Source organism: Falco cherrug, chromosome 5, assembly GCF_023634085.1.
Source record: "Falco cherrug isolate bFalChe1 chromosome 5, bFalChe1.pri, whole genome shotgun sequence".
Classification (NCBI taxonomy): Eukaryota; Metazoa; Chordata; class Aves; order Falconiformes; family Falconidae; genus Falco; species Falco cherrug.
The window spans coordinates 56,994,843-57,021,743 of record NC_073701.1 but is presented as its reverse complement, the minus strand read 5'-3'; the positions used below and the strand labels follow the sequence as shown (position 1 = coordinate 57,021,743).

At 37.8% G+C, this 26,901-nt stretch overlaps 1 protein-coding gene across 4 annotated transcripts; it reads right to left on the bottom strand.

The window, feature by feature from the left end:
* Nucleotides 1–730: 730 nt before the first annotated feature.
* CPSF6 (cleavage and polyadenylation specific factor 6) lies at nucleotides 731–26,883 on the bottom strand. Of its 4 annotated transcripts, none has more exons than XM_055710760.1 (11): nucleotides 26,721–26,883; nucleotides 18,266–18,475; nucleotides 16,299–16,402; nucleotides 15,394–15,539; nucleotides 14,501–14,674; nucleotides 12,872–13,376; nucleotides 11,564–11,656; nucleotides 10,459–10,574; nucleotides 9,967–10,120; nucleotides 8,727–8,921; nucleotides 731–1,147 (listed from the first exon to the last, which is right to left on the bottom strand). In XM_055710760.1, exons 1-10 carry the CDS (start codon nucleotides 26,778–26,780, stop codon nucleotides 8,732–8,734), a joined length of 1,752 nt encoding a protein of 583 aa, XP_055566735.1. In that variant the 5' UTR covers nucleotides 26,781–26,883; the 3' UTR covers nucleotides 731–1,147; nucleotides 8,727–8,731. The 4 variants fall into 4 exon arrangements, with proteins under 4 accessions (XP_055566735.1, XP_055566736.1, XP_055566737.1 ...); XM_055710761.1 differs by having other exon boundaries at nucleotides 8,727–8,918; XM_055710762.1 differs by lacking the exon at nucleotides 11,564–11,656.
* Between the last annotated feature and the right edge of the window lie 18 nt (nucleotides 26,884–26,901).

The window sequence follows — 26,901 nt, the reverse complement described above, 5'->3', positions numbered from 1 at the left end:
TTAAACAATGCCCATCGCTGAACAAGGACATACAAGTGTACCTTCTCTTTTATATGCATGTGTGAATAAACCCCAAAGTATTAAGAAAATACCAAACCCATAAAGTCTGAAAAATGGAAACATCTGGTTTCTTCTGGCACATTTCTAATATACAACTATGTACAGACTGCTACGGCCTTAGAGGTGGAGAGGGAACACACACAAGCACTATTACTATAAAACTGTAAACAACTGCAGGGTTTTGTTTTGTTTTTTTAAATCTAACCTTTCCACCCCTTGTTACGGACAGTTTAAGTTCAGATGAACAGTTTAAGGTTCTATTAGCTGTAGTGTCAATCAGGATCAAGGCTGTATGAGACAAATTTTCAGCGTGCCAATATCACAAAGCTGGGACCACCTCTTCTCAAAACAGACCATAAAGAGCTGCAGTTTTTACAGTTTTATGTGTCAATTAGCAAATTCACAAGCCACCTAGGTAAACACTGCTAGAAAGCAAAATAGCATTAAAGGTTTTATGTAACCACCTATTTTCATATCAAAATTGAATGTGTGAGAGCAACATTAGTTTAACTCACTGAATGCAAGATTAGGTTGAGGCATATGCAAGAACTATTGCGATGTTTTTAAAGACAGCATCAATGTTTTCATTGTAACATCTTTAAATATTGCTGAACACAAGACTCTCCCTGAGGTGTAAACATCAAATAACTTGAACAGCTTTACACATCAGCCCCATTAAACAGTTTATTACAACACTACATCTACTGTAATCAGTGGTGCTGTGTACAGACATTATCATATGAACAGTTTAACATGAACAAACTACTAAAAAAACAAGCATTTACTTGACTTTTTCCAATTGCTTGCACATTATAATTGCCAAATGTATATAACCAGTAATAAAGTTGCAAAAGCTATAAGGTTTAAATCACACAGGTTTCCCTCAAATAAAACAGTTAAGCAACATAAAAAAAGTAAAAGAGCTACTGGTTACCATGTATGCAGATTTGCTTTATTCAGATCTATTCCTGTTCATTTTATCCATGAATCCTTACAGGCTCAGTTCAATCACATGAAGCAAACTGCTGGACAAGCATCTTTCCTTGAAGAATGTATCTTGTCTTGCACGCTGTTCCTCTTCCTTCAGCTGTAATGTGTCAAAATTTGTGATGTAGATTTTGCTAGTCCCCATAATACACAGAAAATTGTTGGCTTATCTATACATACACAAGTCGTGCATCTACTTCACCATAATGTAAACTAACACAAAATACTCAGAAGCAGTAGCTACTCAGTTGTGCATGAAACTGTTTTCTAATACAATAGTTAAAAATAAAACTAATGTTGTTGTACAACAAAGTTGAAAGAATATATATTTCACAGTTGAATGATAAAGGAAGAAATAGCTACTGTTCTATGACTGATGAAAACATTTATATAGAATGTTTCCTAAAGTATGCATTCTGCAAGAGTAAACGAACAAGCACGTAAGGTAATTTTGCCACAACTAGATTTTTACATTTTTACCTGCCCACTTACAGAAATTTTAAGCTGGTTTGACATTTAAGTAATGCACTGATTGAATAATGAAGTGGATGGCTCACAGGTCAGTAACATTTAGAAGTACAAAGAATCCAACACCAGTACTTCAAAATTTTCAGACTAGGGGCAAGCAGGATGGGCTTCACATCTAAAAATACACGCTTGCAGCTTAATCACAAGAACCCACTTTTCAAACAATACAATATAGATTTACAGGTTTCCTCATCTATTTGCCCTACAAAAAACCCCAAGCCCTACTTCCTACTCTCATCTAATTTGACAAATAAAGGAACCACACCATTCAGAGTTAATTACTGTAAAAGTTCACAAAATACTTGGGATGGTATAATTCCATACACTGGATTTCAGTTGAATTCCATTACAAAACAATTAGCTATCTTAATTTCATTAGTAATTCACAATTTCAACATTCAATAATTTCAAAATAGTTTAAATGAAATTGTTCAGAAAACCAACACATTAAATTGTTCATTTGAAAACCAAGACATTTAGAGGAGCAATTTCATGAACGTGCACCAGTACACAGCTGTCAAATGTTCTTCTACCAGTAATTTCAAAGCAGTTAGAAAAATACTCAATTTTTTGCATGAACAATTGATACGTTTCTTCTTCCTTTCCTCAAAGTGACTGTTAATAACAACCGTAAAAAAACCATACAACCAAGTAGGCACTATACACTACAGTATGCACATAAACTGATCCAAATCCAAAGCAGTGACTGTTATTTCTTTTCTTATTCACAGACTTTGTTCCCAAGTCATGAATGTATCAACCAGTAACTACTTTTGGGGAAGTTTCTTCCCCAGAGACCAGAATTTCCATAGGTGTTATGTACTTTAAAAATTAATCAGTAGCAAAATGACAAAGTACCGCCTCCATGAAGAGATGTGTTTAAAGTTGTGAGCTAAGTTAGCACAGACAGGGGAGAATCTGTTTTTTAGCGGAGAAAGTAAGCACATGACAGCTGTGAGACTGCGTGTCAGAATTTGCTGCTCTCATCATACAATTGCTGTGGCAAGAATTATGGATCTTTATCACTTCTATGGCAACAGTTAACAGATCCAAGGCACCATATATATGAGTTATAATACTAGTATAAGAAAGCTTCAGTTCCTGGGAATAATTTGCTAGATTTCTAAGTGTACTTATAGAACTACAGGAACTTTAAAGAATGCATTATAAACTGGACTTAGGATTAATACTTTTCATTATAGGGCTCTTGAGATAGTCAGCACCACACTGAACCTTCATTTTAAAGAGCATAGCCAACTAAAATCTGAAGTGGTGTACATGTTGGTTCCAAGTACTCTACCACTACACTTTGGCAAAACTGGAAACCTTTGTGGTTCCAAAAGGGAGAAATAAAACTGTATGGATTATACCGCCATGCTCAGCCCCTTTCAGTATTCTACAAGCACGTAGAATATTGAAAAAATAACTTTAAAAAAAATTAACTCTCTCTCATCAGTACTCCTTGGCAATGCTATTTTCCATCTGCCTCAAGCTCGTAGAAGCTATCTGTCCCAAGCATGTGTTAGGTTTGTACAATTTAACACCGCACAGCAATCAGTTTCTCAGCATTTCTACTAATAAAACCCGGGTTTCAGACTTATTTGTTAAATAGTTACTTTGTGGTTTAGAAGTTAGGGGTTTATGTCAGAACATTTCACAAATTAAATTTCAGAACTTCAGTGATCAAACATTTTTGTATTTGTGCAAGATGCAACTTGAGCATTTTTTTTTCCACAAAGGCACTCTTACAACAAAACCCAATAGATTTCTTAGATATGTAAAGCATCTTGCAGTAGCAACTCTTAATTTTTTCCCTTTAATTCCAATTATCCAAATATGCATATAAAAGCTTTAAACAGCTTTTAGAAGTGTGAAAATTCTACAGTAGAGTTATATGTGCATACACCCGTCAAGTTTTGTAATAGCAGTGATTTCTGATATTTTCAGAGATTGAATGTCAATCTCCCAACATGTTCACATTTCAGAAAAATGCATGATATACATTTGTCATTATATCCTAATAGCTCCTCAGAATGACTTCACGTAATCCTCCTTTATTATACTCTATACATGAAGAAAAAAAAAAAGAAATACACAAAGCAAAAATCCCACAGAAACTATCAGCTTGAAAGACAAAATTTGTTTTAACTTAACCTACACTCCAGAACATCACAAACCTTCAAATACCGTGGTGCTTCAGCTTAACACAGTGAGAAAGAAGGAATTTCGAGCTTCACTGTGTATTTGTCTTTCTGTGAGTAAGCTGAGATACGAACGTGATTCTGTTCATCATAGATGTACAGACAGACTATTTTACCATCACTAGTACCTTCTTCCATTTGTTGCATTTTTCCCCCCTATTATTAGTGTACTTACCTGGTATCTTTGTTCAATCTTGGTGTATTATTTAAGATCAACACCAGAACAATTTCCTGATTGTATAATTTTACATGGGAAGAAAAAGAATGCTCCCAAACTACTTTCCTTCATCGAATGTCTTTCTCCTACTGTCCCAGCCCGTCTATTCACCAAAAATAACTGATGAACAGAGAGGTGCGTTCAGAAAATTCAACCTTTGGTTTACAAATTTAAAAGATGTGAATTATTGGCAAGTATCTTTCACATCAAGACAGGAGGAAGACATAAAAAGGTAGATCAGGCTGCCACAGGAAAACATAAAAATGAAGATCTCTTATGGCTCTCTCTCGCTCTCTTTTTGTGTAAGAAAAAAATCATCTTAGTTCTCAAACCACAATGAGCAAAAGAAAAAGCTGATTGTTCATTCTTTGGAGAACACCATATCAAACCAACATTTTCACTTGCAAGTATTTTATGTTTCAAATGCTATAAAGCCTTAAAGTTTCTTAGGGAACTATCACACAGCTCAAATTTGTCAAAACTACTGATTTCACAAACAAAAGAAAAAAGCACAGGATGTGGGGAACACAAAAATATAAACGTGTCTAAAGACACTCAGAAGACAACAAAATTACAGAAACACATTCATGGAAAAAATTAATAAATTATGGAGTTATGCATTTGAAAATAAACAATAGCATAAGATTTTCAGTTTGTTTTTAAAATTGTCTTATCACCCTCAAGAAAATGAGAGATATCACTGAACATTAAGAAACAAACTATATGTTTCTGTTAAACACCAAAGTAGCCATAAAATAGACTTTAAGAAGCACATAAAACAGTGGCACTGCTTGCCTCTTTCACTCTGTGGTGGACTTCAAATACTGAATCAGACACACAAAGCACTGTTTCTCTGGTGAATGCTAGATGCAGTAGAATAGTGCCAGCCCCACATATGTGCTTCCTCAAAAATACACATTTAAAAAAAGAAAAAAAGATATCAGGTCAATAACGTTCATAATAGCTTAATACTAAGATGATGTGAAATAATCCCAGATAGGTACACATACCCACATCATGAACAGCGCTACCACATAATTCACTTTAAATTCTGTTCTTAACTAGAAGCTTATTAAAATAACTCACAAAAATAGACATTTTCCTATTGATTTACAAGGTTTCTTAAAAGGCTAATTTCATTCTTCACTTAAGTGGTTGCTAATGTACTGTGACAAGACATTTTCTACTTATACAAGCAAAAATATAATGAATATTACTTACAACTATCAGCACCATTTCCCCTCCTACTGACACCAAAAATATTACAACCATGTTAGTTCTTAGATCACTCCAAAGCTAAAACTATTTCAGAGCGAGCTGAGCGCAGTTTTTGAAGAAGCATATGAGCCTCGGACTAAGTTATTTTTGCTTACAGTGGTTTGAGAGCAGAAAAAACAGAGAAAAAACATGAAATATGAAGTACAAAGTCTACATACATATCAACTGTTACAACGTTGTGGTTTTGCCTTTCAATTCAGTCCAAATCCAGTTTAAATAGGAAATAGTCAATCAATCCAATAACAAAAACATAAAATGAAAAATTTAACATTCAGCAGTTATAGAAATTCAGACAGATTAAGATTGGGACAACGCATCAGCTGGAAATACATCACTGAGCATCAGTTAAACTAAAAAAAAAATCTGTCTAAAAAAATGTCAGGACTCATGCTTATGAAGTTGCATTACTATTCTGTTTGTACACATTAATTTTGCTGTTAATGCTTCTAAATACCATTCTATTGGATTCTTAGTTTTCTTGACGAATACAGGTTAGACATTTGTCTTAAATCCACTGTTCTCTTTTATATCTTTATATAGGCTTTCTTCAAGCAAAGGCAAGCTATTTCAAGGAAATGTTCAGTTTATAGTAATTCTATAGAATGCATTATCAATGTACATGAAGCCTTACTCAAGGCACAAGAATCTTCCAAGAATTTAGTTTTAAATCATGAAGTGTACAAACAGAAGTGTAAATACCTGCTATGGTACATCTAAACTTAACAGAATTTTAGTATTATAAACACATTTAGTAAGTTATTCCAATTTAACCCATGTCTATAAGTGTAATACAGTACAAATTGAGTTTCACTGTATACAAAAATGTTCACAATGGACCTTTAAAATCCTAAACTAGATGTGTAACACTTAAAATGTCAGTACAGTATGACAGTTATGACTATAGGTACACAATAAGGAGAAGTATAGGTGCCATTCATAGGGTGCAGGCACAGAGGCAACTTCATGTTATCTGGCAAAACACAGTAATATGGGGAATAACTCTTTTCAGCACTGCTGATATTTATTAAATGACTGAGACTGTTAAATCCGTTCATGAATATTAATCAATGTAAGGAACGAAACAAAAAGAATGTATGGCAACATACATCTTAGTGAAAATGAAACATACAAACCAGGAGATAACTGTATTTCTTGTGTGTGTGTGTGTGTATAAATATATAAAACCAAAACTACAATAAAGCCCTTCTTCATTAAGATAGTAGCAAGACAAAATGTTTACAACTTCAAAAAAATACCAAATGCTTTCATTTACATGCAGAATAATAATTCTGCCCTTTAAATCAAGTTCTTAGGACCTATTTTCTTCTTTACACACAGGAATCTCACCTACGCAACCCCTCTGAAAGAAAAGAGATGTCCCAGCACACAATAAAGTTGAATGGTGTTGCATATATAAATCCCACCTGAACTGAGACTGAAACCACAGTCTCATTTTAAAATTGTGCTTTGGAAATTATAAAATGCAACCTGACGCTATTTGAAATATTTTCTCGGAGTGACATGGTAGGGAATCTGTACTTGGCACAGAAAAACCTACACGCACAGTACTAAATACACAAAAATTAAAATAAAGCTAGATTAATAAGAGTATGCCAAGGGTAAAAAAAATATCTTAAATTCCAGGTTACTAACAATTTTTAGTATGGCTTGGTCATCTCCACCAGATGAAACACACTCTGGAAATGCATCCATCACCCAGCTCAATGGTTACCTCCTATTAATAACAACTATTTGCAAATATCACAAATACTCATTTATCACAAATGGTAAAAATCCAGTTCAACAAAAGACACTACATTTATCTGCATTTTTATGTTCTGGTATTTTATAATTAAGAACCACAGTTGGGTTTTTTTATGCAATTCCAGAAATATTTCTACCAATCCATTATTTATTTTTTAAACAAAAAGTGGCATTAACAGATATATACTGCCAACTTTATTTCAGCTGCCATGTCTCACCTTCCTATTTAAGCCTTTGGATTCCCTTCTCTAGGTCGCTTACTGTGTGTGTGTCCCTTGCTAGCATATGAACCCAAGACAATATCCCACTTAATACTCAGCAGACTAGAGCATTTAATATCAGAATTTGTTCTCCCCCGAAGGAGTCAGTGACACAAAAGCCAGACTGGAAACTGACATTTAACCAATACAAAATTATGTTTTCACTGCAGAGTATACTACATTTTATATGATTTCTAAAAAGTTTTGCTCTTTTTAACTTCTGTAAATGAACTTCCATGAATAAACACCACATGCTGATCTGGAAACTAAATCTGAGGGTAAATGTAAGAAATGGAAGCTGGGTATACAGACGAGCCTGCAAGCTTCAATTTTAATGTAGATGTAGTGGGAAGTTCTTCTAAAAAGGGAAAAGACCATTGCAGAGAAACTAACAGATAGGGTTTTTTCCAATTGTCAAATGTAAGCAATCACGGGTAGCTTGAACTCTCAACGCTCAAAATGGTACATTATATAATGCGATGAACATTTCTATGTATTTTAAAGCTCTTAGCAGTACACTGGGAAAGGCATTATTTAGCATGCTACTCTGTAGCTATCTAGACATTTGATGCATGCAAGACTGCAGATACATGAAACAAAAGAACACGTTAGTTTCATAAGCAACCAGAAAAAAACCCAATCCTTGTGTCATGTATTTGTTTACTAGTCTTCAGAAAATGACTTTACTATCGGAGGTTGGGGAGGGACCGAAAGGTGAGGGTGGTGGGGAACAACTGATCATAAATCTTACTGAAGATGTAACACTGAATCAAGCTAGAAGGCAGAAAATACTGACAGGTCACATTTCATAAAAAAAAAGAGCAAAGTCTGGCTGTATTTCCTAAATTTGAGTAGAACTTGCTGAGAAAAAAGAACAAAACCCAACACCCACCCACCCAAATGGTACTGTCATACTTATAGTTGTGCAAGGACAGCAACTGTATGTACATGTGTTCCCTAAATTGAAATAATGCATGACATGACATATGAAGGGCTAAATGCTGCTGCCCTTATACAAACAGATTTTAAAATACAAAATTAGACTTTAATACACAAATAAGAAATACAACCATAAATTTAATATAATATTCTTCTAAGATTACAAAACCAGCAGACTTACCAGTCTGTCTTCCTGCTTTTTTAAGAATTGGTTTAATCACATTTCATAAAAACTGCAAATATTAATACCACCTAACATGAAAAAGGTGGCATGCAAACTGCAGAAAATAATGACACACTTCCTCCCAAGACCAGTTACCTGTCGTTACTTACCTACGTTCATGTCAGATGCTGCAAGAAGAAAGTAATTCAGTACATACTGCAGGCCCATTTAAGTGCAGGCATTAATGGTGTAAATAATCCAAACCTAGAGTAGTTACTTTTAGTAAGCCAGTAACAGTAAAAGCTCAAAAACATGAAACAAATGCTCACCTTCTTTAACGATGACGATATTCTCTCTCTCTGTCTCGTTCTCTGTCGCGATCTCTGTCGCGATCACGATGCCTCTCTCTTTCACGGCTTCTTTCCCGGTAATAGTCATCATGACGATCTCTACTACGTGATTTGTGGCGCCTACTTTTTTCTCGTGACCTACTGTGGTCCCTCTCTCTGGATCGCTCACGTCTTCTAAAAGAAATTACTTCATTAAATTTTTCTTCAAAATGCAAACCACCTGCACACCAATTTTGTACTGTTTACGAGTATGAATTTACTCAAAAAAGGATATGAGGAAAATATACCAGGTATCTTTCACGTTATACACAAAACCATACCTGTGTCACAGTAAACAGATAAAAGGCAGTGGCTAAGAACTCAGTTAAGAGATAGTAAGGTGCATCCACTTTCTAATCTATCAAGGAAAAGTCAGAAAGTATGTGCTCAGAATGGAGGACGACATGGCTGAAATCAGCTGTGGGAATGCACCATACCTCAAACAATCACTGCAACATGGCTGCTAATCTGTGTACTGAAAGTATGTACCAAAACCAGCTGTCTTTGTGTTTTTAATATTCAAGGCCAGCTACACTACTACTGCTACAGTATCCAAATGAACTAGATGTTCAGTGTTTGTCCTAACACTGAAAGGGGCGTTATTTAAGTTCTGAAAGAAATACCAATCTCATTTGTACTAGGTAGAAAAGTCCATGAATTTCAACATCTACCTACTCACAATTTTTAGACTGTGTAACAAAGAACAACAGGCAAAAATCATTCTGCCTAATTTCACCACCCCTACCCCCCGGCAACTCAAGTGTATTTCTACTGTGACAAGTGTGGAGAAAATTACTTTTAAACAAAGTGAAAACTGGCATCAAATATCCTAGATCTTCATTTTCAATAGCAAATTCTAACAAAAATTATGCACTGGACACCTAAAGTGATGAAGGGTAGCTCTATTTTGAAGTTTACATGCTGCAGGAGTACCATGTAGGAAGCGATACTAAACAAAATTAAGAGTTAAATTTAAGGGAGTCAGATCAATTGTGAAAAGGTGGTTAACTAAAAGGTAGCTAAGTCTGGGAAACCCTTGTTTGGTTTCTTTCACACATTTCTTGTAAAACCCAGCAAATAACTAAACTACTCGCATGACTTAGTTTCTTCTCTGTGAACTAGTCCTGTGCTTACACCTTCCCTTTCGCAGGTAAGGGCAGATGGAAGAGGAAAGTTTTACCTGGATCCAGAACCATAAGACTTGGACTCAATTCCATGAAGGCAGTCCTGAAGAGAGCTAATAAGTACTTTACAGCGATCATCCGCAGATACTTTGGACTGTTTAATCAAGGAAATTGCAGTTACCAAGGTCTCTATAGCACTTCCATAGTCCCCTGAAAATCACATAAGATCATGATCAGAAAATTATGCAACAAAGATTTTAATCTGTAATAGTATAACCACTTTGAGTACTTCTCTTCAACAGCCATCCAGATCATTTACTGTAGAACCAAATATTAAAATACTGTCCAGATCAGTACTCAGAAGGCATTCTCAAAAACTAACTGCAGCATAGTACAAAATCAGTCATGAATTCAGAAAAATCAGTACCTAAATTCAGCCTCCTTTTAGGAAAATGTGGCTTCACGGCTGCCAGTTTCCCAATAGGAAAAACCTATAAACTCTTATCAGTTGGGTAAAATAGCAAACACATTAATTAAGTTTTACTAACCAGCACTGGCATCTGATACAGCTCTTGAAATGGCACTGCTTGAGATCGCCCTATTTCTATTCATAATTTCTTCAAATTCTGCTTCACTTAGAGGTGTCCTTGCAGCATCCATTTCTCTGCAAGCAATAAAACTAGCATTTAAAAGGTTAAGAAATACTTCAGAAGATATCATTGCAGTTTTAATAATCCAAGTTTGCAACTTTAAGCAGTGACAAACAGAAAAGAAAGCAGGATCTGGGTTTGGTTTTGGTTTTTGTTAAGGACCATGTTACAGTATAAAATCCTGAAAGCTAAAAATAAAAAAAAAAAAAAGAAAAAAAAGAAAAAAGGTAAAAACCAATTAAGACATTGCTGTATAGACTTATTCTTGTTCATCCCATCTATTTTGAAGATTCAGCAGCACTTAATACTGTGCTTTACAAATATTTATAGTTTTTATAAAATCCTTGAAGGCATGTAAGTAGATATTATCCCAATTGAATGGATGTGGAAATACATGTACATAGGCAATGCAACTTTGAGCAAAATTAGAGATAATTTTTATAACAATACTGGAATTAGAACTATATGATCCTGTTTCCCAGAATTAACTAAGACCAGAATGCTGTAAGTTATGAAAAACAAATATAGTCTATCATCTTTAAAACACTCAATTTTCTGAATGATGACAGCTTTTTTTTTTTTTTTTTTTTTTTTAAATTTCTGGTCAAGTTCAAGGTGCTCCAATTTGATCTCCAAACTGGTCACAGTAAGGAGGAAGCAATAAAGCAGAATCCTTGTGCTCAATACACTTTTTTACTGTATTAGCTACCTATATAGGGCTTCCAAAGTAACAGATGTTAACCTACACAAAAATTTTCCCAAAAGTTTTGCAGTGTCCTATTAGCCAGTCTCTGTATCATATAGAAAATTTGGAGAATTGGGTTAAGAGTCAAATGCTGAGACTGTTAAACTGGCCCACTGCTTGGTATTTCTAGAACAGTGTTAGTTCTTCTGGTAGAAAGAAAATGCAGAATAATAAGCAATGCTATCCTCTTAATTGCAAGAAGTGGAACAAGATCCTATAGCCAGTTTAGCATAAGAGGAAATGTCTAAAAATTCATACCTCCCTGAGTTTTGAGTATTATTTTTCGTGTGCCTCCCATAGAATGGAATATGTAATTTTTCTCTTATGGACATGTTATTTCCAGTGAAACGCCTATGATATATAATTAATGACAATTTAAATAGTTATGGATGATAGTTTTAACATTATTAACGAAAATAATGGACAGTAAGTTATACTGTCCTATTCCCACTCCTTCCCTCCCCAGACATTCTATAAACTGCAGACAACCTTGATTTTGTCTATCAAAAAACAACCAACACCTTATTGTTTTATTATATTTCAGGCAATTAAGCCAAATGCTCTAACTTTTACGGTTTCTGTATGAAAGCAGTATGTACAGATGCGTGGGGGTTTTTTTTAAACTTTGTGATAAAAGAAGAATCAAAGCAAAGTGTCTTTGTAGAAAACATTCTAATCAAGAGAAATGTCTCATGCTAGCAGCAAAATCACAACTGAAAAATCCAAATGTAACTATGTAAAAAGTGTTTTTTCTTACAATTTATCCCAAAATTCTGTGACAAATACAAATACGGTGAAAAAAACCAATCAAGAAACAGCAGCAAGACAGAGATGCTTGAAAGCAAAGATGAAAAAGATGTTTCAAACAAGATGTGAAAAACTTGACAGTCATAGAGACTCAAGAACTCTGTCCCAGATAGGATTAACCACAGGAAAAGCCACTGCTACAAACACTGCAAGACTGCACCAAATGAGCAGAAGCATTTTGACGGGAAAGGAAAATAAAAGTCTTGCAGTAAATTCACACCTGGCTTTTGAGACAAAGACTAACTTTGAGTTGAGTCATGAAGAAAAAAGGGACAAGCAGAGCTGCTAAAAGATGAAAATGGTTATGAGCTTGGTATGGCACTGTACCCAAAACATGCACATATTCAAAAAGGAGAACTCCAGAGCATTCTAAGACGACAGCCTGCAAAGCACGATGATAAAGGTGCAAGTCACAATTTCAAGTTAAGACAGAAACACAACCAGAAGCTGCTGCATAGAAGTGATATGTAAGTTTACATGTAGAACACATGGAATGATGACACTGCCAAATACAAACACTTCAAAGCTGAAAAGGGAAAGCGAGATTACTGATACTGCATTTCAGGATTTTCTTACTGCTGCAAATGTGTTTTTGAGAGATATTTCACTAAGTGAAAAAGGGCAAATGAGAAGACTGTTGGGATCCCTTTCAGCCCTATTTTTTATTATTTCTAATATTTGCATTAAAAGGGAAAGTCAAATGCTTCCTACAACAGGAGTAAAATCTGCTACCAAGCACATTATACTAAAAGCACTCACCTTCCAGGTGGCCCATAGTCACCTCTGTCATATGGTGGAGGTCGGCCATATGGATCTGTTGGAGGCGGGCCACGGCTGTCTGAAGTAGGTATGCCACTATTGGCAGGTGGGGGGAAGAAAGCTGGATTCACATGTGGTGCAGGTGGTGGAGCACCTGGAGGTGGCCCAGGGAGATGTGGAGGAGGAGCAAGAGTCAGGGGTGGCCCAAGAGGGCCAGGTGGACGAGGGGGAAATGGACCCGGAGGTGGAGGTGGACCCTGCTGAGGTGGTGGTGGACCTGGTGGTGGCCCGTAGCCTGGAACTGGTGGTGGAGGGCCTGGAGGAAGAGGCCCAAGTGGAGGCTGACCAAAAGGTTGTCCTGGAAACAGAACTGGTGGTGGTGGACGGTCACCACGATTAGGAGGTCCAGCTAAAGGAGGTGGGAGGACCTGACCAGGAGGTGGAGGGCCTGGTGGGCCTGGTGGGCCAGGAGGACCTAAAGGTGGACGCGGGGGAGTTTGTCCAGCTAAAAAAAGAAAAAAAAAGTTAATAAATATAAAGAAATAAAAGACTCAGCAATTATGATTCTTGCCTTTGTTGGTTTTGTTGTTTTTTTTTTAAAAAAAAAAAGAAACAAACAAAGAAAACCGACCAACCACCAACCAAAATAACCCTCACTGAACAACCTGCAACTTATGCAAGGCACGCATGGTCCCACTTTGGGTTCAGTACTTCAGAAAATTTAACAGTTACTTGACTATCAATATCCAAAGAGAACGACATTTACTTGAGAACTGACAACTTGTCCTCCCAATCACTTAATCGGCTACTATTCTTACCGTAACTTCCAAAAGCTTCCAAGAACTAGAAAACACCGCATCCTGCTTACACCTGCAGCTAGTCTTTCACATGGGGCACAAGATACCTTCTCCAATATAGTTTTTCCCATATTTTTGATATATATTGTAAGATAAATGCAGTATCCAAACCTGTTTTTTGGTCCTCATTAGTGTTTTTTCAATTCATCCATGGCCCTTTGACTGTTAGTAAACAATCTACTACTGGATGATATTTACTAAAAATACTTAAGCTGAAATAAGAACTTTACTGCAATGCAAGCCTGATTGTTAAACAGATATTTCTCCCATATCAATACCTGACTAAACATGAACACCTCCTCTTCGTATCTGTGGTATTCTAAGTGCCAACTAATTGACCTGTCAGTGGGCATGAATTTCTGATGATATGCAAAGTTGTAATGCAATAAGGAAAAGAGTTACTTTACACTCTGCAACACAGGTATTCTCATCCCCCACAGCAAATCAAAAAAGCTGAACTACACTGCACTGAAGACAAATCTACTTGCTAACATGATCTACCTTAATTTTTTCATATTCTAAAAATATGTACATTTACACATTATAAAGAAAGTATCAAAAATGTTATTATGTTGCTATCAAATTTAGGAAGTACAACTCCTTGTTTGAATATCAACAAAGAAATATTGTTGAATCCTACAATCCAGCTGTGAACACTGTGCTACAGTACATTACTGAATTGGCTTGATTTTTATAATTTCCCAAATAAGTACGCCGCATTAATACAAGAAAACACAAATGAAACTGAAACGCCATAAATTAATTATTTCACCTGGGAAAGGTGGTGGCGGCCCTCCTGGCCCTGCTGGCCCAGGGAATCTGTCTCCACCTGGAATGGCACCTGGAAAACGGCCTCGCCCTCTATTACTAGGTGGAAATGCTGCTCGTGAGCTTCCTCCTGGGGGACCAGCTTTACCTTCCCCGGACATCTGGCCAGATTGTGTGGCTGCAATGAAAAAGCAAAAGTGTAACTACATAAGTCAAAATAGGTTAAAGCTTTTCAACACGTGCTCTAAGATTTTATGCAGTGCTAAAGCATGACCTTACAAGCACCTGTTTCTAGGTACCGAAACCAAAAGCATTTGGAGAAGAAAAAGTGCTTTGCTAAAATATGGCACTGTTCCAGTATGCCCCATACTAATGGAATAGCATCTGGGGAGACTATCAGTCCTTCCCTTAATGCAGCCCAAAGCCACAAACTATTGGGACTGGGAATAAGACAAGGTGCTGGAGGAAAGCACAACACAGAAATCTCTCTTCCCCATTCTGACATAAGCGCAGCCCTTCCAGACATCAGAATTTGGTCCAGTTTGTCTACAAGTGTTAAATTTCTAAATGCTCCTGTGCTTTTTTTTAAATTGCATCCATAAGAGATTGAGAAAGCTTCTCCAACTGTATGACAAGAGTTTCACAAAGCTGCAACCTTCTTTCAGTGAGTGCTATTTCTTGCCAAAACAGCACCTCTTCAGCATATTAAGTGGTCTTCTTAATTTTTATTTAAGGGAATCATCTTTAAACAAAGATGCAATTTCATTCACCTGGACTGTAAGTGTTCTGTAGGTATTTTAAACTGTGTAGAAATTATCAGATGCTAAGAAAAAAACTGCCACGCTACTTCTGGAATAAACTTATGTTTTTTCAAGATAGCACATAGGAAAGGCTTACTTTTTCTTGACTGCATTTCAAACTGACTCAGAAATTGTTTATTACATGGAGTTACAACAGGATTTTGTCCATGCAGTTCTCTTTTAGGCAACAAATCCATCAACTTTTTAGAGGATGCTTCCGATCCCACACCCACAAGGGCAAACCTGAAAGGAAGAAAAAAAAAAAAAAAACCCAGTTACACCACGGTGTTTCCATTTCCTGGATATCCTGATGCCTCATGAAAAAGGCTACACGCAGTAACCAAGAGAATACTTGAAAACTAGATACAGAAACCATCTCACAGGTCTTAGCCCAGTTCTCAGAACTGATAAAACAACTCCTTCTAGGACACACAAGAACCACCAAACGTGCAAGTACAAGATGCATCAAAATATATCACAAAGGCAGCCTTCTGGTAGAGTATCAATATGCATGTATGAATTCATACAACCAAGTTATTATAAGCGTTCACTGTATTCTGATTACTACTAAGGAGACAGGCACATTCATGCAAGGAAGATTAGGTCGCCAGTGAAAAAAGGGCTCAAGTGCTCACTTTCAACAGTCAATGAAAAATAAAGATGTAAAGAAAGACTTAATCATGGAGATTGGGGAAACAGCATTTACACTATGAGGAACAACAGGTATCACTACCACTACCTGAATGAAACCTAGGAACAGACTTACTGAAGATGGCCAACAAAATTTAACTCACAAAATGAGACACACGATACTGTCCTAAAAATTTATGCCTGAAATTTAAATCATTAGTATGAAATGATATACCAAACCATTGTTAGATACCAATAAAGAAAGATTATCAGTTCACATACTGACAGTTATGAAAATTAAGAACTCTTTCCCCACTTCCACCCTTCTAAAATTCAGTCCATTTACAGAAAAAACAAATTACAAGTTCTTACCCTTTAGACTGGCCATTAGCACGATTTTCAAAAAATTTTATCTCCAAAATATCATTTACCCCCAGTGAATGAACTGCTTCGGTTAAGTCTTCATCTGTTGTCCACTGAAAAATATTTTTAATATTCAACTATGAAAGTTTATCTAAAACACCAGGAAAAGGGCAACTACATCTTCCCTGGATTTTCTGTGTGTGAGAAACTGGTCAAGAGGAATACTATACACATGCTGTCAATTTCTGACTTTTGGAAAGCTGTCATTTATATTTCACAATTCTCAGAAAATTCATTTTAAGAATATACATACTTCCCCATATGCTACGTTGCATCAACCTCTCCACACAGTATACCAATTACTGTATGCCAAAAAAATTTCTATTTGAGTAACTTTTGTCCTTTCAGAGTACAAGGCTTAAACTGGACCACTTCAGTAACTGTTATTTTCCACACCCAATCCATTTTTTCTCCCGCTGATTCTGTTATTTCCACACAAAAGTTAATTTTAAACACCATATTAACCAGGTGCTCTTTATGAGAGCTTTGACCAGTGAGTTTAGTGAACTACATTATTTGCACAAAACCAGCAGGATTTACAGCCAAAAGAAGGGAAACTAGTACAGAAACTATGGTTAGAAACTACTGCTTCCACTTAACAACCTACTTGCTGTAACTTCCTATTAATTACTATGTAATGTTCAACAATTTCACTCATACCCAAAGATATACAAATACACTAATACTTATGGTTTTCTTCGTACATCTGTAACTCCATCACTTCTTTACATTTCATATGGGAAGTGCAAAGCAGGCTTTCAAGATTCTGAACTACTCATCTGATCTCCCTCAAATCAAGGCTTCTTTCAAAAATTCAACAAATTACTTTCCTGAGAGCTAAATGCAAAGAAACAAACACAACAGCAATGCTAAAGTAGATAAATGCACTTTTTGTGGATAACTTCATTTGTGAAGCCAAATAATGAGTAATTGCCAAACACTGGCCTACCTGCTTTAGAAGTTGTAGCATTTGACTTGGATGAGTTCAACTGATCATGTGCATTTTACTAATTCCATTCATATATTTTAGAATGGTACAACTGTTATGTCAACAGCTCCTTTACTTACCTATCAGCTCCTGAAATTATGATACCATAATAATTGAAAAAAACCCACCTAAGCACCCATAAAACATTCTTTTTCAAGTTTTGCACTGGTAAAAAATTAATCAGAAGGGAAAAAACCTTCAATGAGAATTCTGCATGTGTGGACCTGGAAGATCTGGATTTCAGGTAAACAGATAAAAATTCCAGTTAATTCAGCTACTGACTAGCTCTTGCACTTTGTTTGCTTAACTGCAACTGATTTTTAAATGCTTTAATGCTAACAAATGTACTTGTCTTAAGGGCAACTGCAGTTCAGTGAGTTATCCCAAACCTGTTACTCCTAGGACTACAGAAATAAGCCTCAAGGCAAATACCTGACAACAGTCACTGCCCTGCAAGAAGGGAATTGGAAAAAAGCCCTGGAGAAACGTGCAAATTAATTTCAAGAAAATACCAGAGAAGCTTCCAGTTCCTTTTTAAACTAAAAACTTCAGCAACAGTTTACTAAAAGATGGGTTAATTCAGTAGCCTTAAGGTATGTGCAGGCATAAGGCGTTTCATAGTTTAAGCTGGTTCTCTTTCTTTCATTTCTCTGAAAACCTTAAGACAACAGTAGCACAAATATGCCTTCCCAACACTTAAAGGAAACTTTGAAGTTTGTATTTACTGAAGATTTCCTCCATTTTTTCTGACATCAAGACAACTCCAGACAAGCTCAGTAAATTTCAGATTTAAAAAAAAAAAGCCACCACACCTGCTTTGCTATACTCAGTATTTCATATAAAAAAATTTAAAGTAAAAAATATTTACAAATAATTATGTTTATAATTTTAAAATTCCTGGCCACCTGAATAGTAAAAAGATACTCACCCAAGTAAGATTTCCAATGTACAAGGCAATTCTCTTTCCAGTATATGTATAGACAACATTTGGTGCAGCTCCTTTACCTACATCATCCCCAACAGATGGTGGGAGAGAATCCATGTAATCACGATCTTCCGGGGCATCTCCATTATTTGCAGATGGAGAAATTACATCATCATATAAATCAATCTGATCATGCCCACCATATTCAGCTTCCTAAAACAAAAGAGACACCTTGATAATATCTAACATTAAACATTCTTAAAACTTACTTGAAACAAAATGCTGAGGTAACTGCCACATTCCACAGAGATAGTAAGTTTGATCCAACACCTACACAACATCCCTGCTGAAAAACTAAGCCCCGGTTTCATCCACAGTAAAGTATACAAAATCCTTATGACTTCCATTATATTCTAAACTGATGGGGAGCAGGGGAAAATCAACAAAAAATACTTCTGGCCACTATTTTCCACTACATTACTTCTGCCCTTGTAATATAAACAGAAATTCAAAAACCCACAAGCCCTACTCCCAGAATTACAGACATTAGCAAGCATGTGCAACATGCAAAATGAAAGACTTAACATCCACTCTCAAGCAAATCTTTTTTCCATCAAAACATTTGGTAGAGTGAAGAGACCACGCTTCTAGAGGAGCCTTACTGACAAGGCACAACATTCTACCTTTCACATTTTTACCACATTCCTAACTTGATTTTTATCTCCTCATTCACAGAAGGGCAGACAGGGACAGAATTCTGTTTCATTAAATTTAGTAAACAGAAACCTTTGGGTTTATTAAACATTTATTTACTCATGGGCTAGAGAGGGACTATTCGATAACATCACAGCTGCTTCTGGAACATGTTGGTTCAGAAATGCATCGTGGGGTTTTGGAGTGAATCACTCCCTGCTCCTCTGGGACGGTACAGGTTACAGCACAGTGCTGGCCAAGTGAACTAGATTCCTTTCAGATGGCACGGAAATGAGAGTTCCTTTCCAGCTCTGCTTCATGTGCTCAACAACTGCATCCTACCTGCTAAATAGGAACAGACAGGTCAAGATCAATCAGCGGTCCTTCAGACAGATCTGAATCATAAGTGTTGTAGGAATACTTGGTCCAAAAGGCCAGACTAAATTTAGTCTGAAGTAGACCATGCAAACAGGGCGTTAGGTAGACAGAGGGGCCTGAGCACTGACTGCCTCAATCTGCTGGTGTGCTTCTACCAAGCCACATTACTTTTTATTGTAGACTGCTGTACTGTCATCACTGAAGACAGACAACTAAGAGAAGGGTAAAACACATGGACTGTAAATGACAATCTCTTTCACCAAAACATGCAATAACGTGTTTTACAACACAACGTAACCTTAATCAGCAGCATCACTTAAATCCAAGTATGAATGCAACTAGGCATTGCATATTTGCATTAAGGAACTACTTTAAAAACAAAGACTTCTTTTGATACTTGCCATTTTTCACCTTATATACTGTCACATCATATTCAATGGCGATCAATTCCGCATTGGGATGCTGCTATCCTTTTCTACTATCCTAACAATCACTTATGATAGAACAGCCCAATCTGCGTGAGAGAGAGGAACCACTTAAATGTCTACTGACGGGAAGGCTGCAACTTCTCAGTGAACAACAGTGATCTGACAAAGATTAGGAGAGCCTAGCCACATTTAATGCTAACCTTCAGCTTTTATGTTTACTTTCACAGGTTGCTTTGCAACATGCAAAAGCTAGACTCCAAAAGCCTGGACTCTTTGACCATGGTCCAGAACAAAAAACACCTCACCAGGTTTTGTTATCAGAGATATTTCAACATCTGCTGTCTTACAAATTTCTATCCAGAAACCCACACAAGCATCCTAGATGGATTCGTTCAAGGTACCAGATACAGCCACTACATAATCAAGTTGGATTCCACAAAAAAAACAGGCTGCAAAGCTAGCAATCTTGGTTGAAATTTCAGTATATCCACCACAACCATCAACAGATGATCAGCTGTCTTGAAAATACGAAAACATTATCAACTGCTACTCATACAGAAAGAGTATCACCAAAATAAAAAAAATAAAAATGCCCTAAATACAATAAAAAAAACGAGAGAAGCTAAGTTTTGGCATTGTCAATCAAGTAAATGTGATCTACTACTGAATCAAGTAGTGTGTAAAGTGCATTGTCTCAATACACTCTAAACTTCAACAGAAAAATTCTCTCTTTTAAGGTAAGTCTATCATCATTAAATTAAGTAAGGGTTTCGTATTTTCACCTAGTCTGGCCAGTTCTCTGTCTCTGTTTGATTCCTCCTATCACTGTAGCTAATGAAAGTAGGTTCAAAGAACTGCCTGGAACAGGTCTAAACGTGACATCTTACAGCAAGATTAAGGCTGATGTCACAAGACAATTAAGGAAAACATGTAGCAATTCTAGTCATCTGTGTGTATGGATGATGACTTCAGGGAAGTCATCCAAACAGGCAGCCACCAGTGTTACAGCAGATGTACACTAACCTATCTCTCTGAGAAGGCTGAGGTCAGCATTGTCAAAATACCAGAGTAGGCAGCCACCCACAGCTCTGCTGCATTTCCTTAGTGGCCAGAAACTCCTCTGAAACAGATCAAATTTTTATCATATAGGCTTTCAGGTCACCATCAAAGGAGAGAATTATTAGGGCAGCACAGTCTGCACGTAATTGGGTGGCGGGCCCCAAAGTGCCTGATAGCATCAATGCCTTAATTTCAATCAATAGACACAACAGAAAAACTTGATCACCACAGTCACTTCCTGCATTGTGCTGGTTTTGCAGCCAGCATGAGTTTTATTCAGTCACCAGTCTGTCAACAAGGTGTGTGGTTAGATAATTAAGAACTGAGTCAGCAAATGCAAGCATAGATGGAAAAGAGGTGTCTCGATGGCTATTGCACAAGATCCAACAACCCTTTCTCCTACATACATTTACCATGGAAGTTTACCTAAACACCTCCTCCTTTCCTAGATGCAGGAGAGTAAGAAAAAGAATACAGAAGTGTTATTTCTTTAGTCATAGCTATTTCAAAAAACGCTCTGCCTGTAACAGGAACTGGTTTTGACCTCTTCTGACTTCCTTACTTAAGGGGCCCCTTTCAACAGACCAACAGACCATCAAGCATGAAGAGAAAGTATTTCTGCTCAATTATAGTAATTCACAGTCTTACAGATAAACATGGTAAGAAACAAAGTTAGCATCTGGCCCCCTCTACAACCAAATCAGGGTAGCAATGCATTTCCATATCCCATGTTCTAACTAAACCAGTCTGAAATACTAGATCATTTGGAAAATCAGGACTGAAATTCCACATTCTGTGTTAAGTGGGACTGGGTGAATAAAAAGGGTACTGAAAAGATACGCTCTCCAAGATTCATACCAGACTAGTTGTAACACTTCCAGTTACTCAGTCCTTCCTCAATATTCTGTGTTTTAACTACTGTTTGCAGCATTTTGCAACTCCAAATATGAAAGCCATAAACACATGGGACATCACAGTCATGTCCAGAAGGGACAAATTAGAAGTGTTATTTCTTTTTCTGAACTTAGCAGCTGTACTCCTCCGAGTTGTGGAGAACTGGTTGCTCCCTTTACAAATGCTGCTTTGGAAATGACTCCTTTTGTTTTTTTAAATAATTTTTTTTAAACTTACATATATCACAGACTTGCTTTTTCCACAAAACTCTGTTCAATTTAAGAGTTAAACACTAAATTACACCTCCGAAAAGACATTTAAAAAAATCAGTGACGTAAAAATTTTTTTAAGAAAATTCGTAATTGTTTCTGAAAAAAAATGTTAAATTAAGAAAAAGCAAATTATCCAGCTTCTCCCTTATCACTTTTTGCATTCAAGTTAGAATATTTGTGGTCAAAAACTCTAAATACACATTAGCATCCTAATTTTAAAAAGTTTGTAGGTCCTGAATAATAACAAGTTAGAAATATACAAAAATCCTTCTGATCTCAATTAGCCATCTGAACACACAAACTGGAACCTTAACAAAACAGGAGGCCTTTGATGTTTCAAAAATAGCACACTGCCTGTGGCAGAAACATCCACCATGGTAGACAAGTTTGTTAAGACCTAGAGGCCCAAACGCTCTGGGTTCTACAACTGGCACACTGCTAAAAATTTAAGCAATTTGATCCCTTGTCAAATAGATTCCCAAAAAAATCACAAGTAGGCAAAAGTATAAGTTTAATGTAAGTAGTAGCACTGTTTGCATTAGAACACAGCTAAGAGGCACCAGATGAGATTCTCGAGTTTTCTTTGTAGTTTGGTATTTGCAAACATATAAAGGTTATCTCTTCTGCAGGCCCCTTTCAGCAGACCAACACAACTGATGAAATACATCTACAATAAGGTATTGCACGTACATTTTATAATACATGCAGGTCTACCAGCTTATGTTTCTCATGACCAGTACAGTTCTGCCCTTCTGAGTAGTTTTTTTATACCACAATGTGTCCATCCCCTCCCATAAAGAGACAACCGTCTCCCTGATATAAAAGCTGTTTTCAATAACCTGTTTTCATGTAGCAATTAAATGCCAGCTTTTGTTATTTATTACACAAAAAAAAATATTTTCCTGTTACAGACAAGAAAAGAGTAACTAACACATTCCTAAGAATCTGTAGCCACAGAGGTTTCCAGATAATTAGTCTCTTAGCTGCTTACTCCATCTAAATCACTTTTATTACCCAGTTACAAAATACAAAGTCAAAACTCTTTCATTTCTAATTTGTTAGCATTTAAATATTAAACTAGAACACTACAGGCATGTTTAGACATATCTACAATGCAACTATGAAAGTATACTCATCACAGTATAAACAAAGCAAGCACTTTCTCCACAGCATTAAAATAAAGAGAACCTCAAATTGTTTTGTATCCTCTGCTTGGTCAGAAAAATTTTTATATGTATACGTAAGTATAACAGCTTTTTACTTTTTAATTACACACATGTGTGTAAGTGCAAAGAAAACTTGGGAAATGCAAAGCTGATCAGAGCATCAGAGAACCCAGTTTACTGGCCAACATTGCAGGCAACCTTGAGTCAGATCCAAGCTGGCCTCATGTACAGGCTCATTATCTCAGTTTCATGCACTGATACTGTAAGTTTTTGTGTACAAACACACACCCTAATATTTGCTAAAGTGCCCCTCATCTCACTGCAGTCTTCTGCCCTCAAGAGAATGCCACCAGCATCAGCCATTTGCACACAGATAATGCAGTTTTCATGTGCAGCACAGATCTCTCTTGAAGAGCAAGACGTGTAACGTGTACGGAGATTGTAAAAATAAAATATGCCATGCAATACCCATTTGTTACACATCACAAATAACATATGCAGAAAATTTATGACAGACTTGTCTCAAAATGAGATATTAAATACAAAAGACTGCTGGATGACAAAGTTAAGTTAGAAGAACAAACCAGAAAATGACTCAACCAAGTTCTCAAAAAGAAAAAAAGAGGGGGTGGGGGGGTGCACAAAAAAAAAAAAAAGGAAAGCCTAATTGAAAAAATAAAACCACAACTGGTGGAAGCCAAATTGAGTAAAGCTGTACGCCCAAGGACAAAGAACAGTTAGGATCAACAATAAGTTAATGGAAGAGTAAGAGGCCACACTGACATACTTTTATGAGCTCCAGATGGGATGCGAAAGATAGATTGTTGTAGTGAAAATGTGACTTCAAGTCAAGTCAGTCAGCTCATGGCAACCAACACTAAATACAACCCAAGACAGTTCTCAGTTGTCATCAATCTTGGCTTGTAAACCCATGGCACTGTAGTTTTTATTTCACCCTTATAACCTGCGGTTCATTTAGCACTAATCAAGCAGTACATCCCTCCCTGCCTCCTCCTGGAAAAAGGCATTAAAATAAATTCCAGAAGCATACAAGATAAGTACATCGAGGCCCAGAACAAGACAAAACAACCAAGGGAAGAGTTCATCCAGCCACAAGTCCTAAATGACCCATTTACTACAAATGCAGACAAAAGGTTCGTCCCAGCTTGGGTATAAATACAGTTAATACTGTACCCAGAAGGACAAAGTTACTCAGTGTACTTTTCAGACCCTGCTACTGGCAAAACTAGTAGACAGGGTTCCTACAGTGAAATATTGGTAAGTCAAATTAACATAGCACAACACAATCAAAAAACAATAGCTTATTGTTTTACACATACAGCAACTTTCCTTACAAATATGGTGTTCCATAAAATGTCCACTACATAAACAAATTAACACAAATCACTTTCTCCCTACAGCATTTTCTAAACTGCCATCTTCAACCATACACAGATATGCAGAAACATGTCCCATCTTATCAATTTAAGCTGTCAGCTTCAAATCAGAAACAGTAATTCATGAATGGGAGCCTCTAGAGGACCCATCACAATGATGTCAGAATTACAGGTAATAATACTGTAGACAGTAACAACCATAATTGACAGAAGGAAATGGGAAAGTGCAGAGGTGTCAAATGTCCCAGTAAAACTTTCTATTTTACAATAATATAGTTCAACTGAGCAGGTCTGAGACAACATGGAAGTCATTAAAATAAGCTTTGAAAACAACAAAACCGCAAAAATGAGGGGTGTAGGGCAGGCAAACTAACCAACCAACAAACTGAGGGAAAAGGGCCACTAGCCTCTTTCACTTTTCTGCTCTGTATTTTGCAAGATTCACAAACTGAAGAAGCAGAAACATAGTCCCAGCAGAACAACTGAGGTGAACACAGTAAAAAAGAGCAAAAAGGTCTCCCAACTGCTGTAATAAGCTAAACAAAATTATTACAAGACTCTCTTCACCTATACCATCACCCTTCCTTGCACCGTGGCTGTAGGAAATACCAGCATTAACCACAACTTGCATAAACCAGGACCGTGTGAGTGAAGCTGATAATCCCTGTTACTTTTGTTCTGGCAGTATCTGTCCACTATTATGTAAAGCACAGAGCTATTCTACTCTGAGGTCTTCTGCACGCAGAAATGTACACAAACACTAGTTGATTCAAATTAGTTTTTTTCTGAAAAAAACTGATCTGCTACCAGTGTTTTACCTGCAACTAATTAAAACAAAACCAAGTTACTAAAGAAAATTTACGAGATGTACTGTTACACTAAACGGTATCTGTCCTAGGGCTCACCCCCATTTAAATTGAAATAATGGGTCTTCAACTGGAAAGGAGAAACCTTCACATGTAGATAAACTAAGAGCAAGTCAGTCCTCTCCATCATCTGCTCTCCGGTACAGCATTCTTTTATAGCATACTTTTATGAGATTACTAGTCTTCTGAATTATTTCATTAAGTATCTAAAGAATGAGAAGTTTCCCGAGATAGTAAATTGCTATCCGAATTAAATGTGACTTCCACAACCCATTACCTATTTCCCAGTTCTCTGTAAGGCAGGCTGGCACACAGTGGGGCATCACTTAGTAAGCCCTGTAAATGTGTGAAAGTGCAGTTGTTCTCGGTTATTTATGTTCTAGGGCAGGAACAATGCAATCTGGAGTAACACAACCTGGAGAAGCTCAGGAGTAACAAACACGCCAGACGGCACACAAAACTGATACGAACGTCAGGCTTCAGTTGGAAAGTAGGCACACGGCTTTTGGGGAAAGATTGAAGAGTTAAAAAAAGAACTAGAAAAGGGGACTACTTGTAATCCTGGGAAATTTTATTTCATCCACACTTCCTCACCAAAATACGAGCTCGTCCTCTAAAGCAGACTTGCGCCACTTTTTTAAGCACTGGAAGAGAATAACTTATAAGAAAAAAAAAAACCCATAAAAAAGGAAGATAGCTTCTCCAGTGCTGGAGAATAAAGCTGCACTAGCTCTCCCTCCCCCGCAACGAGCGGCCGAGAAACTACTACCGCTCGGCAGCTTTTTTATTCCTCTGCGAACAATGGCAGTACTTCCCCGCCGCCGGCGCCGGGAAGGAACCGCTCTCCCCGCCGCATGCGGGAGGGTCCCGTCCTCTGCGGCCTCCGCCGGGCCGGGAGCAGGATGCGGCGCCGCTCCTGCGCGAGCACTCGAGCGGGGCGGGAGAGCGGCAGGGAGGGAGCCAGGCGCTCGCCGCCGGCGCACCGCGGCCTCTCCCGCGCCCTGCCCGCCAGCAGCCTCCCCTCACAGGCGGCGGCCGGGCGGCGCGGCGCTCCTCGCCAGGCCGGGTCCCGACAGCTCCCGCGGGCCGGGCCGGGCCTGAAGCTCGGCCTGCCCCGGCTCCGTCCCCGCGCAGATCCGCACACTCGGCGGTGGCGGGAAAGCCAGGCGGCAGAGCCGGCCGAACAATGGCGGCGGCGCGGCCCAGCCGCCGCGCTGAGGGCCCTGCAGGCGGCGCGGCGGCGAAGGCGAGCGAGGGAAGGGGAAGGAGGGGAGGGGCCGCGCCGTGCCCGCCGGCCGCGCGTACCTGGTTGAATTCCTCGCCCACATCGGCGTAAATGTCGATGTGGTCCACGCCGTCCGCCATGATCCCGCCCGGCCGCGCCTCGGGCCGCCGCCAGCCGCGCCCGGCTCCCGAGCCGCCGCCGGGAGGGAGGGGGGGAAAGCAGGGAGCGAGGGAGGCGGGCAGGGGGCGGGGCACGATGCGT